Source organism: Papaver somniferum, chromosome 2 (genome assembly GCF_003573695.1).
Source record: "Papaver somniferum cultivar HN1 chromosome 2, ASM357369v1, whole genome shotgun sequence".
Taxonomy (NCBI): Eukaryota; Viridiplantae; Streptophyta; class Magnoliopsida; order Ranunculales; family Papaveraceae; genus Papaver; species Papaver somniferum.
This window is the reverse complement of record NC_039359.1, coordinates 73003921-73018580: the sequence shown is the minus strand read 5'-3', so window position 1 is coordinate 73018580 and position 14660 is coordinate 73003921. Positions and strand designations below refer to the sequence as shown.

The 14660-nt window shown below is 35.1% G+C and overlaps 1 protein-coding gene and 1 long non-coding RNA gene across 10 annotated transcripts; one reads left to right on the top strand and one right to left on the bottom strand.

Moving 5' to 3' along the window:
- Positions 1 to 2675: 2675 nt before the first annotated feature.
- LOC113348026 (hevamine-A-like) lies at positions 2676 to 7179 on the top strand. 2 transcript variants are annotated; one of them, XM_026591715.1, is made up of 2 exons: positions 2676 to 2706; positions 6326 to 7179. In XM_026591715.1, the coding sequence occupies exons 1-2, from the start codon at positions 2676 to 2678 to the stop codon at positions 7177 to 7179; spliced, it is 885 nt and encodes a 294-aa protein (XP_026447500.1). The 2 variants fall into 2 exon arrangements, with proteins under 2 accessions (XP_026447500.1, XP_026447499.1); XM_026591714.1 differs by lacking the exon at positions 2676 to 2706 and having other exon boundaries at positions 6292 to 7179.
- A 2531-nt stretch (positions 7180 to 9710) lies between these two features.
- On the bottom strand, positions 9711 to 14660 carry LOC113348027. 8 transcript variants are annotated; one of them, XR_003359419.1, is made up of 4 exons: positions 12826 to 14660; positions 12160 to 12253; positions 11359 to 11507; positions 9711 to 10021 (listed from the first exon to the last, which is right to left on the bottom strand). It is a non-coding gene; the product is annotated as an uncharacterized LOC113348027 (long non-coding RNA). The 8 variants fall into 8 exon arrangements; XR_003359421.1 differs by having other exon boundaries at positions 9711 to 9977; XR_003359423.1 differs by lacking the exon at positions 9711 to 10021 and adding an exon at positions 10607 to 10765.

Below are 14660 nucleotides of genomic sequence, written 5' to 3'. Positions count from 1 at the left end.
AGAAAATTTGCAATGTGGATGAAACACCATGCTTTTAGAAACCAGTTACCTATAGCCTGTAATACTAATATTTCTGGTTCTGCAGGATTTCAACTTATTGCTAAGCAACAAAGTACTAGGAAAAAACTCTCTCACTGGAATAAGATTGAGTTTGGAGATATTGATAGGAATATTAATAGATTACAAACTCAACTTGAAGCTGCCAAAATAATCATAGTTCAGGCTCTCAGCATGATAACATTGTTCTTCTTACCAAGAAAATAGATGAATTATTCAATATTAAAACTGAGTTCTACAAGACAAAATCTGGTGATACTTTCATCACAGATATGGACCAAAATACTAAGTATTTTTACACTTTGGCTAATAGGAGAATGTTTAGAAAAAACATTGATTGTCTTTGTGATAATGATGGATCTTGGATTGATGATAATGTGGAGATTGCTAACATGATTGTTTCCCACTTTGAACAGGTAAGTAAAACCTCTAATCCTAGTTTTACTGATATTACTTTTGATATCATCCCAACTGTCATTACAACACATGATAACTCTCAACTTAATAGAACTCCTACCAGTGATGAGATATTCCAAACCATAAAGAATATGAATGCTTGGGGGTCTCCTGGTCCTGATGGGTTTCAACCAGGTTTTTATAAATATAATTGGGATATAGTAGGACAAGATGTTGTTAATAGTTTTTTTGAAACAGGGTTTATGCCAATTTCTTTTAATAAAACCTATCTTATTTTGATTCCTAAAACTGATAGTGCTACCAAACCTGCGGACTTTAGACCAATAGGTTTGTGTAATACTATTTATAAAGTAATCTCTAAGATTCTTGCTGATAGAATTAAGCCCTTTTTAAAGCATCTTATATCTCCTTATCAAGCAACTTTTGTCCCACGGAGAGATATTCATGACAACATTATTGTTGCCCATGAAATGATTCATACCATGAAACATAAAGAGGGGCATAGTGGTAATATGGCTTTAAAGATTGATCTATCCAAAGCCTTTGATAGAATAGAGTGGCCTTTCTTGCTAGGAGTTCTAAAAAGTTTTGGTTTCAATGAGAAATTTTGTGGTTATATAAATTATTGCATTTCAACAACTCATATTTCTATCCTTTTGAATGGTACTCCTACTCATGGTTACAACCCCTCAAGAGGTATTAGACAAGGTGATCCCCTATCACCATATCTGTTTATTATTTGCATTGAGTTTCTATCTAGATTGTTGTTAAATGCTGAAACTAACCATCAAATTTCAGGATTTAAAGAAGCTAGGAATGCTCCAGGTATTACCCATCTTATGTTTGCTGATGATATTCTTATTTTTACAAAAGAAGACATGCACAATATTGCTGGTATCATGAATGTGCTTGAATATTTTGGTAGTGTCTCTGGTCAGGTTCTTAAATTGGATAAATCTAGTGTCTACTTCAGTCACAACATTAGTCCTAGTTACAAGGAGATTCTTGCAAGAGAACTTAAGATGGAAGAAATGAAGGACACTGATAAATACTTAGGAGTCACTTTGTTGATAGGAAGAAATAAGACAAAGGATTTTAAACCCCTTATACAGTCTTTTGGTACCAGACTTAAGACATGGAAAGGTAAAACTATGAATCATTCTGCTAGAACCACTATGGTAAAACATGTTGTCAATGCTCTTCCAACCTACCAGATGAGATGATTTAGAATTCCCAAAACAATGCTTGATCAAATGGATTCAATCCAAAAGCATTTTTGGTGGGGGCATAGTGATAATAAGGGTCTCTGTTTACTAGGGTGGAACAATCTTAGCATACCCAAAGACTTAGGTAGTTTAGGGTTTAGAAACCTGTAACATTTTAACACTGCCATGTTAGCTAAATTAGCCTGGAAATCTTGTAATGACACTGACTCTCTTTGTATGCAAATCCTTAGAGCAAAATATGGGAGAAATGGTAGCTTGCTCCACCTTGATAAGATAAAAGATGACTCTTCTTGGCTTTGGAGAGGTATTTATTCTGGCATTGAAGTTGTGCAACAACACTCCATGTGGATTGTTCAAAGTGGCACTAAAATTAATATTTGGCTTGATAATTGGATTATTGGTTTCAATAGTCCACCTATCCCAATTGTAGGACTATCTATCCTCTTTTGTTACACTCTAGTTTGTGATTTATTTGTGCCTGGTACTAGGAATTGGAATCATGAGCTCATTTATTCTCTCTTCAACCAAGAAACTTCTTCTGCCATTCTTAGCATGAATATCCCTGCCTCTGGAGAGGATTACCTAATCTGGAAACCTGATAGGAAAGGCAAGTTTACTGTGAGAAGTGCTTATAACACTCTCAATGCTAATACTGTGAATAATATAGTCACGGGTGATAGCATTCCTAAGGAAGTTTGGAAGAATCTATGGCATTTTAGAGTCCCACATAGGGTTCAGCTGTTTGTCTCATTGTTCCTGTAAGAAACAAACTGGAAAGCTATATTTCTGACATAGAACCGCACTGTAAGTTTTGTAGTAACAACAGTGAAACCATTGAGCATTTGCTGATTGACTGTGATTATGCTAGAGACATATGGAACTCCTTACAGCTGGATATTCTTACTGTTACCCAGAGTTTTAACTCTTTACAGGATTGGATTGTTTCTTGGTTTACTACTGCTGCTCAATCTAAAAATGAGTATGAAAAGTATATTATTAAGCTTATGTGCACTGTTTTCCATATATGGAAGGGAAAATGTAATTTGATATTTCAAGATATTCATCCCAATAGAAACAGTACCATATATAGAATTCAACATCTTATAGTACAATGTTCTGCTAATTATAATGATGTTTCTATCTCCAGTAATCTGAATTCAGGTATCAAGGATTGGGTACCACCAGAAGAAGGATTTCTAAAACTTAACATTGATGCTTCTTATATTTCTGAAACAAGAAAAGGTAGTATTGGTCTAATAGTGCGTGATCATGCAGGTAATGCAGTAGGAGTAAAAGGAGATAATCTGGAGGAAGAGGTGGATGAAGAGGTAGGAGTTGAACACTTTGAATGCAAATCTCTAGCCTTGGCAGTAGAATGGATGGAGGAATGTAGCTTCAACAAAGTCATTTTTGAGATGGACTGTGCTAATGTGGTGGACTCTGTTACCTGTGAAGACTCTAAAGTTCACAGGTTCAATCAACATCTAATTACTGCAGTCAGAGACAAGTTTTTAAGAAATAAACTTTGGTTTTGCAAAGTAGTTAATATGATCAGTAATAGTGTAGCTCATGAGCTAGCAAGAAAAGCTAGGCTTGAAGCTCTGTCTTATTTTTATGTTTCAAACTTTCCACCTGATATTTCTAAATGGGTAGAAGAAGACTATGTGCTCCAATCTATTCATTAATAAAATTCCATTTAGTATTAAAAAAAAAAGTAATAATAATGTTAACGCCAAGATAGGATAGTCGTATCCTCTTTCGGACATATCAAACTCGATATTGTTGCGGTAGAATACATTCCGTTTCCGAACTCCCTCTCAATCTAACGTTTTAAATGTTGGCGTCACAATTTTCCAACAAATACAAAAATTTAAATTTACAAAATTGTTTTCATTTATACGGATTTGCAGCTTCCTAAATTTAGGATTTAGATGAATGCGCGATCATGGGGAAATTGGTGGAGCAAAATTTGTGGCAGCAAGGAGAATCGGGAATCAATCCTTCCCAATATAAGAAATCGAGTCCTCGAAAACAAATTAACTCGTTCTTCAGAGTTTTTCTTCCTCTTTTTCCAATACTTAACTTTAGGTTAATTTTCTTCAAAATTATACCTATCCAGAACCAATCTTTGACATAAAAAAAGTAGCAACGAATTCAACAACATCTGGATAGTTTTCGATTAAAATTCTACGTGATTCAGAAAACAATTTTTGCATAGAAAAAAGTAACTACGAATTCAACGCACATCTGGATTATCAATTTCCATCAGCACCTCAGGTCATAATTGAGTTAATGATAAGATTAATATTGTAAGCAGAGCTTTGTTTTCGCGAATGATTTCATTTCCTGTATGTTCGAAATCACCAGCCACATAGATTGCAATCTTAAGATTATATGTAAGTGAAGGTTTATTAATATATCATTCATTTATTCTCGTTCTCATTTGCATTTTTGGTTCATTTCTTCAACATACAAGAACTATGAAATTAAGATCAACAAATGAGTATCGATGATATGAGCTGTCGGTTGAATCACCAGAATTCCTTTCTTTCAAATGGTCCTCATGATAGCAGGAGGAACAAGATCTCATATGCTCCTAGATTGTTGCAAGCCACGAAACTTATTTAGATGTGTTTCCAAAACAAAGCAAATTAAAAAAAGGCAAAAAATTCAAGTTGTTGAGCATTACAATCCACTTCAAACTTTTAAAGAACACATACAATTATGATCGTAAGAATTCCTAAATAAATCAATTAATAAAATCAATCCCTTAAATGAGCGGGCTACCCGTTGGGATTACATAATTAAGGTTGTCAACCAAAAATCAATCACAAATATATTTCTTTTCCTCCAAACTTCAATTAAGAGTACATTTTTACTCGTATGAATAATGCTGAATGTAACTTTTCTAACACAATACCGGACTATCAATTTCCCCCAACACCTCACCTTTATCAATGAATCAAAAAAGTTAAATTAATATTGTAAACAGAGCTTTGTTTTTCACGAAATTTTGTTTCCTTACACATTCCTTTTAGTTTCCAGCCACACCAAAATCTTCATTTATATAAAAGTGAAAGTTGGTTCAGTTGAGTTAACATTTTGTTCATTTATTTCTCGTTTTAATTTTTGTTTTATTTCTTTGACATGCAATCTCAAGTTGAGGTTGTGCTTTTGTTTTCCTCAACATTAAATTAAGATGTGAGTGGATAGTGTAGCACACATAAAAGTGATAGAGGGGAAAGCAAACTAGTTGTTGAGATGCGAATAGAGATTAAGTTCGGTCAGAAACTTAGATAAATCTAATCGAAAATAATCAAGATAAATTGTAATTGATAATAATAATATTCAATAATAAGATGCTCTCTATACAAGAAGACCCAGCCTTTGTATAGGCTCACAAGAGACGATTAAAAGGAAAGAGTTTAACTTAAACTAGAAAAGAAAAGACTTGTAAAGTACGGAAACTAAAACAAACGCTTGGATAAAATATTATAATTGATACAATCTTAAAGAATCAACAGTCACAGCTGATACGAACTCAAGGAATCAATAATCATTATTAATACAAAAATAATGGATCAACTTGGAGGGTTGATACCGAGAAAGATGTACCACATCACAGTACCACCTCGAAAGGCATCTAGCCATATAAACAAAATTGTATGGTTGGCTTCCGTTATTGCACTTAATGCCCTATCTAGTACAACAACGTAATAAAAAAATGTTAACATCAAGATAGGCATATCTTCTTTCGGACATATCAAACTCGATATCATTGTTCGAGAATAAACTCTGTTTCGGAAGGACCCCTCAATCTAACGTCTAAAATGATTGGCGTCACAAATTTTAAACAAAAACAGAAAAATACTAAAAATTATAAAATTGTTTTCAGTTTTTATTTTCGAATGGAGTACGGTGGATCATTGTACAAACCATTATGCATAAGCCAAGTGCCAAACTATGAATGCGTGTAAATTTAAATTCAACGATTGTGAAATTAAATTTCTTAATAAGCGTTTCACCAAATCTATACAATACGATATAAAAATACTGCGTGTCCTTAGAATTACGCTTACATCTTGTTTGTTTGCAGCTGACTCGGCGTCTGGATCTGAGTCAACCTCTGACTCGGGTCGAGTCAGCAGTCAGACCGTTTGTTTTGCATTTTGAGTCAGATCTGACTCGATCTATGACTCAGACATAACCCCTGATTCGGACCCATTTGAGTCAGATAACAAAATACCCCTGACTCACGGGACCAAACCACTGACTCACATTTTTTGAGTCAGATGAGTCAGATCTGACTCAAAACAAACATATTGAGTCAGATCCAGATGATTCAGGTGATTTCACTCAGATCCAGATGACTCAGATCCAGACGACTCAGATGAGTCAGGAATAAACAAACGTAGTGTTAGTTAGTCCCTGAATGAAGACAAAATTGTAACCAATCTCCATTATGAATCATTCCTAGGCTCATTTTTCGCCTATATAAAGCTTCATTTGCGGAGTATGAACAATCAAAAATTACAGTATCACTTGAGTCATCTAAAGTACAATTTCGATGGTATCAAATTTGATTCTTCTAATGGCATCAAAATTATCAATCTTAGCATTGGGAGTCATGTTTATGTTCTTGGTAGGCTCTAATGCAGGAGGTATTGCAATTTACTGGGGTCAAAATGGAAATGAAGGCACATTATCTAAAACATGTTCAACGGGTAATTACGCCTTTGTGATTTTAGCTTTTTTGCCCATATTTGGCGATGGACGAAATCCAATGTTCAACCTAGCCGGTCATTGTGATCCATATTCAAACGGTTGTGTTACTCTAAGTGATGACATAAAGTCATGTCAAGCAAAAGGTATTAAAGTTATCCTTTCAATTGGAGGGGCTTCAGGAAGTTATGGTCCTGCTTCATCTGAGGATGCTAGACAAGTTGCGATATATCTATGGAATAACTTTTTAGGAGGGAAATCTAGTTCTCGTCCACTAGGAGGTGCCATATTAGATGGAATAGATTTTGATATCGAAGGAGGAAGCAATCAGCATTACGGTGAGCTCGCAAAATATCTTAAGGCTTACAGTAGGAAAGGTAAGAATGTATACTTAACTGCCGCACCACAATGCCCTTTCCCTGACGCTTGGATTGGAGATGCACTAAACACATGCATGTTTGATAATGTTTGGGTTCAATTCTTTAATAACCCACCTTGCAATTATGCTTCTGGTAATGTTGCTAATCTCGAAGACGCATGGAAGCAATGGACTACACTAATCCCAGCAACTAAAATCTTTCTAGGTTTACCTGCCGCTCCTCAAGCAGCTGGGAGTGGTTTCATTCCTTCAAATGATCTTACTTCTACTATTCTTCCAATGATTAAAGATTCGAAAAAGTACGGAGGTGTTATGCTTTGGTCTAAGTATTACGATGATATTACGGGCTACAGTTCTTCTATCAAAAGCCAAGTATAAATTCTGTGGATCACTGCTCGACACTAATGTATTTATCTAAATTTCGTCTTTATTTAAATTTCATCCACATGTACCTCTTCTTGTTATACGTAAATGAAATGAAGTGAAATAATATTGTTAAAGAAAAAAGATGCTCGATCTCATTACTACGAGAATTAACAAATTTTTTAACTTGCCTAGAATTTGCTAGTACATATGTTTTCCATGGGTTCGTATCTTCTGTGCCAAAGCATTGGTGAGCCACCTGTGCCAAGCCAATAAATTGGTGACACCTGTTTCATTTGATTTGTAACAGCAAAGCCGGGTGGAGTTTCCTTTTTCTACTCTTCTCTGTTAGGTAACAGCATCAAAGTAATGCTTTGGCACAGAAATCAAATGGAACAGGTATCACCGTTTTATTGGCTTGGCACAGGTGGCTCACCAATGCTTTGGCACAGAAGATACGGACCCGTTTTCCATTCGCAACGAGCACAAGTAAAGCCGACATCGGATCATATTCCCTTAATTTCGGATTTTGCAGACCCATCATGGGGGCCTGCATGCAGTGGCGGAGCCAAGAAAAATATTTAAGGGGTGCTAAAAATATTTTTGTACAAATATGTGGACTAAATTCAAAATTTCAAGAGGGCTAAATAAAAAATATAAGATAAATGCAAGGGTTTTTTTATTGACTTTCTTGATTTTAGGGGGGTAGAACCAGGATTAGTCAACCCTTGGCTCCAATAGGCGCCAGTGCCACTGGGTGAAGAACTTTGACATGACAATGGACGCCAGTGCCACTGGGTGAAGAACTTTGACATGACAATGTAATGTCGATGATCAGTTAATACTCGTCGAACTTTGTGTTCTGCAAATCGAGTATGCAAAATTCGTACAAGAAAAGAGACGAGGGGTTTGCTGCTGCTCATGTACAAATTGTTGTTAAAATATATTAAAAGCATACGGGACCCGTTATCAGTTGCCAGAGATCAAAAGCTGCATCACCGTGCTCTGATTGTACATTGGTTGGAAATTTGGAATGGGTGTGCCCCAGAAAATGGGGAAGAAATTTTTACAACTCTATTTTCTAACCAAATCCATCCAATTATTATTTGAAACAAAATAGATGAATCAACCCAATGCGTATTTATATGTACAAGGTCCCGTGGAAGAACAAACAAAAATAGAATGCCAATGTCAACTAGATGGATTTAAGTAATGGAGTTCTCGAACACGAAGCCAACCAGATTAACTTATTTTCAAAGTGGGTCCAAGAGCGTAGCTCAGTGGTATCCCATCAATTCTCATAAGGAAACATCAGAGGTTCGATTCAAATCATAGTAGAAATTTGTATTTAATTAGTTGTATAGAGGGGTTTGGAGGAGTTGGGTCTAGCAGTGAGGCTAGTCCAGTTGATTGGATTTGAGTAGGAGCCGGAGTCCGGCGTTAGCCTATCAAAAAAAAAAAAAACTTATTTTCAAAGTTCGGTTATACTTGTTCCAATGCCAATGCCTATATCCATTTTAAGGCTAATTTTTTATACAAATTTTTACGTGATTTTGTTGGGAAATAAATAGTCCCACATTGCCCAAAACACCTAACCTCTATACACCTATAACACTAGGGACCTCTCCACTTATTGCCAATTGGTTTTGAGTTGGAAGCCTAGAAATCTTACATGGTATCAGAGCGAAGCCATACGTGAGTGGTATAAATTCCCTCGTATACGATCCACGTGTTAAGAGGCTTAACTCGTCCTTACCCGTGAAGGGGAGTATTGGGAATTAAATAGTCTCACATTGCCCAAAACACCCAGCCTCTATACACATATTCCCTCCGTCCCCAATATATAGGCCGAAAAATGATTTTCTCTTAGAATAAGAAATTTTATTGATTTCCTACATTTCCATCATCTTTCCTGTTTTATCCTTTATACAATTTCCAACATTAGAAACAAAACTTAATTATAGTTGTAACCACCTATGATAAGGATAATACATGGAAACACCCATCTTGGAATTGAAAGTCCGTCTATCTAATGGGACTATAATTTTTTATACCTCCGCCTACATACAGGGGACGGAGGGAGTATAACACTTCTGAGTTATCAAAATTCCACCAACACATCAATTCCTAATCATGAATCAACACAATTTCCCATGGAAGCTGAAGAGAGGAGATTGGTGTGAAGAGTTTGAGAGCAACAGAGGAACCCTAACTCTTTCAATAAATCGTGAATACCGAGGTGCTATTTACAAGGGAATTGAGTTTTAAGAATTGACTTACTTTACCCTGCCTCCGTTTTCAGACCCAAAGCTATCTACTAATACTTTACAGGGAAAAATACGTTTCAGTCCAAAATCCCATCTAAATATACTAGTTAGTTCACATCCATTTAACTAGGTACAAATCAGTCCGTCATTTATTTGAAATATGAAAAATACACTAATAACCCTTAATATTACAATTTAGTCCAAATATTATCGGTTTAGTCCATAGTGATTTATGGTGACTGCATCAATTTTAAATAATAAAAAAATAATTTTAAAACGATTTATCTTTCAAACTGCTCATCGAAAATTCACAAACTTTATATATTCGTAAAGCTCTTTTTGATAGCTACAAAAAGAGTACCCATATGACTATATAATTTTCACTTTTTAATATATTTAATTTTCACTTTATTATTTGATGTGTACCAAAAAGTGCACCTGCGGGAAACTTTTAAAAGTTCATGCCGTCAGTTTTTCACTTGTGCACCACTTTGTCCACACCTACAAAATATGCATGAAACTGGTCGTCCATATCCACGACGAGACCTACTTTTTCATGAAAATTAGACTTTGCACTAATATGTACACCTCTGCAAAACATGCATGAGACCGTTTATTCACTACCACACACAAATTTACTTTTCATGGAAAAATACACTTGTGTATCAATATGTTCACCACCGCAAAACATGCATAACATCAATCATTCGTAACCACATCCTAACCTTCTTTTTCAAGGGAATTACAAGGGGCACCAATGTGTACACCCTTCCAAACATGCATAAAATCGATCATTCATAGCCAAACACAAACCTCTATTTCCATGGGAATTACAAATGTGCACTAATATGTACACCACTACAAAACATGCATAAAATCGACCATTCATACCCACACGCCGACCTATTTTTCATGTAAAATATACTGATGCATCATGGAAAAAATCAACCATATTCGCCTACAAACAAATCTATTTCATGGGATTTACACAAGTGCACCAGTATGTACGCACCTATAATTATTGTATAAACATAGAATAGAAACTCAGATGGATTTGAATCATCAATCTCCGCAAACCTTGTGATAGGCTTGGGCGCTCTACCATTTTGAGCTTGTGAGTCCCTAAATTAGATGCATAAAACCAAGACCAACTGATGTCAAAGGTGCATCTGGGTATCATACAGTTCTATATCATAATCAAAACGTGTACCACGATGTACACATTAACAATCAACAGGTGTACAATTATGTACACATTAAGAATCTGAACAACTATGTAAACCCTTAAAAATTTGGAACTGGGCATTCATTAACTTACATATGCTTGGCATTTCCTACATACAAAAACATGACAATTGGTTGATAAATTGGTTGAAAATTTACTTTTTCATTGAAAAATCCAACATACATACCCAGATAAACGGCCATAAAATCATGAAAGAGCATAATGGCATGTAACAGTGTACACGCTTACAAAAATCCAGCATCTATACACACAAAACATGCATATATTATTGAAATAGCGCAGTGGTGTATAACTATGTACACACCTACAAAAAACCAACAAATCCAACGCACATACCAAAAAAATACCATAAAATACAAATATGTACACGCTTATAGAACTTCATCTACACCCAAAACATGCATATATCAAACTAAAAATGAAGCAAGACAAAATCATAAATCCCAATATTCATTCGTTTGGATACCAACAAAAACAATATGGAGGTGGAATGACTCGATGACTAAAATGAGATCGGAAAATGACCTACAGGTCAAAGGAGTCTACACGAGAATACCGTATGCACAGGCTGAGTCGTAATGACTCTCATACATATATACTTTCATATAAAATCTGAATATATTTCAATATATTAGGGGTGTCATGCTTGAGTGTCCAAAGAGCTAAACAGAAACAACTGACCTTGTGAAATCCAAAATAATCAGCAGTTTTCTCAAGCTTCCATCCCATGGCGGAAAAGAATGACAGAATAGAGCCATCATTACCTTCATTCCGTATAAACGAACCCTTGGGATGGTCCATTTATATCGATATAAGGATGCATAATCTACCTAAGATACCCAAAATAAATACATAAAATCAATTTTCAATGATCCAGAAGCAATGCACGATAATAAATGAAGAAATATTTGCACATTTTAAGAATCCACCTGTGTACAATTATGTACACATTAAGAATCAACAAGTGCACAGCTATGTGCACATTAAGAATAAACATGTGTACAACTATGTATACATAAACGATCAACAGGTGTATACTATGTGCAAATTAACGATCAACAAATGTACATTGAAAATCAACAGGTGTACAATTATGTATACATCAACGATCAGCAGGCGTAAAGAACTATGTGCACATTAATGATAAACAGGTGTACAACCATGTGGACACTGAAAATCAACAGGTGTACAATTATGTACACATTGAAAATCAAAGTGCGTTCGACTATGTGCACAAAAAAACGGTTCATAAGGTGTGCGAAGCTGCGAACGGGTGTAATTATTTACAGAAAATTTTGTTGCTTCTCAATTAAGTATTAGGAGAATTTTATACTTTTAAAACTAAGCACTTGGTAAGTGATAGAAAGGACTCCGAAGGCCTTTATTGTAGGAAATCCACAGTCATAGTGGGCCGTTTACTGAGTTTCTTCTATTGACAATGCAAGAGAATGTTGTGATCAGTAAAGATAATAAAGCACAAACCTGCCCAGTAAAGCCACTTTTTCGTTGAGTGGGATCCCTCATCTCAATAGCCTTGAATGTATCGTATACAGGCAATTGAATCCCAACGGAGCAACTGAAAAAGAAGCAAAAGGTGTGTTTGTTAAGATTAACCGGTGTACAATTATATGTACATTAACGATCAACAAGTGTACAAATATGTACACAATAAAAATACAAGAGTAAGAAAAACTAGCAAATACAAAAAGACAATCTTCAAATGACTGGTTTTCTGTATAAATGCTCTTCCATTTCACTAAGGTTGATCTTATACATCACATCATCATTATCACTTATAATTTGAATTTGGTTAGAGTTCTCTCCAAATTTGACTACTAGACTGTTTTCTTGTAAAGAACAAGTGTGATGATGTAACACAATGGGAAGACTTCCTCTTTAGAGGATAGTACTACATATTATTAATACTCTATCATTACTATGGAACAACGTACATGTAGAGGGAAGGAGGCTCGCTATTACTTTCGAGTATTATATTTTATAAAAAAAAATATCTAGATACGGAACCACAACAATGACAGGGGGGTTTAGCATTTCTCCACTTTAAGGATATAATATCCTCAATATCATGTAATTCACATTCATAGTAAGAAAATCAGATGATACAGATATTAAAAGCATGAGACCTACCATCAAATTGCATGTATTAACACATAATGCCAGTATTTTCAGTCATAGTTGTATCATGTCAACTTGACGCCTGTCCACCTCCTTTTTCTTCTACATCCCTTGCAACAGCCTCCTGTCTTGCCTTTTCTTCCTCCATTAACAAGAACAAAAAACAAAAGTGCACTTTTATGTGCACCCATATAAATTGGTGTACAAAAAAATATACCGGTTGATTCTTACGTACTTTGGGGATTAAGCATAATCGTTAGACTGTGAAGTGAACCCCACAAAATCCCATGTACACTCAAAACGTTGGCTACGGGCCACTTAATCTACATGGTCATGGTGACAAGAGATATTATTAAATACGATAATTAGTAATTTAATAGTACCTCATTTTCATATAATCACGACATGGAGTTGAGAGTGATGCATCAGCGGGACTATACTTCTCATAATGCTGCAGAAACAGAGAACCCCAGAAAATGAAGGGATCACACCTTAAGTTTTGCATCAGAGGCACTACTCTTCTCTACTATCTTCTTCAAATTAATGCCTTACATGAAATTAATCCTTCTTGAATGGATTATTAAGATATCTACCGCATCAGAGGACGAGCAGGTACACACTATGTGAATTGTACTACCTTCCGGCCAACTTGCTTCTTCTCCTCCGACGCTCTTCCTCATATCGACTTCGACTGCCATCCTTGTGATAATCAGGACTTAAGCGTCAAGCTTTGTACATATTAATTCTCGGTATAACTACCTCCAACCAACAACTCCTAAGTCATCTTGGGCACAAACAAATCCACTCTAAATCAAAAATTAAAAGCATAAAAAATTATTATCCCGGTCTAAATACATTTGTGGTATGTACAAATAACAGTTTCGTCACGTTTCCTACTAAAATGTTTTCACACCAAAATGAAGGTGGTTAGTCATTTTGATCACTTAACATCAAACCAAGCAAACTACGCACAACCTTTGCATACTAGAATGATGACGGTTCCCTACTTAACTTGCTCGTACTAATAATGTCTAGCTTAGGATTTTTTATTTTTTTATAATCATATAAATATCAAGCTTTTGTAGTCTAATTGCAACGACTGTTTAGCCTGCTATTTTGTGTCTCATAAGAACCTTACACAGTACCTACTTGAAGCAAAAACCAAATGTTTGGCAAGCTTCAATGAAGTTGACAAAAAATGATGTCCTCTGTAAACATAAAACTGTATATAGATTTCAAACCTCTTTGAGCATAATTTGAGTTATCCTCTTCGTGAAGCTTACAACAATAATCTTGTTCAATCCTCTTGTTTTGCGTAAATTTCTCAAATTGCTGCAATTTCAGAAAACAAATTACTAAACCTAAATACAAAAATACTCAAATACAAATACTAGAGTTAATGGACAAAAATATCAAAATAAGACGATTATAGTTCTAAACTCTCATCACGAATCAAATAAGAAATTCCAACTACAATGGGAGTAATTAGGATTTTGAAACCGTAACTTTTTTCCTGAAATTTTTTCGAAATCAATAAAATTAACAATTCCTATCGAAAACAATCAAAGTAGATCCAACTTATCTTTCAAATGGCTTTCAATGACGAAGTCTTCTGATTAATTTACTGAAACTGAATCTGATTATCTATTCCCCTCCATTTCAGATTAATCTTCATGAAAATGTAACGACGATGACAATCTAAGGTTTTCGAGTTGAATCGATTTCATTAAAGTGTTTGTTTGATTGTAAGATTCATGTTCAGGGGTTGAATTTTCATTGAGATGAGACTAAATTTTAGGATTTGTTCTCCGAGAAAAGAAAAGGAAGTGAACAATCGTTTCTGAACT

Coding starts and splice junctions, on each gene's coding strand:
- LOC113348026 (XM_026591714.1), top strand. CDS start 6,292: ATGGCATCAAAATTATCAATCTTAGCATTGGGAGTCATGTTTATGTTC.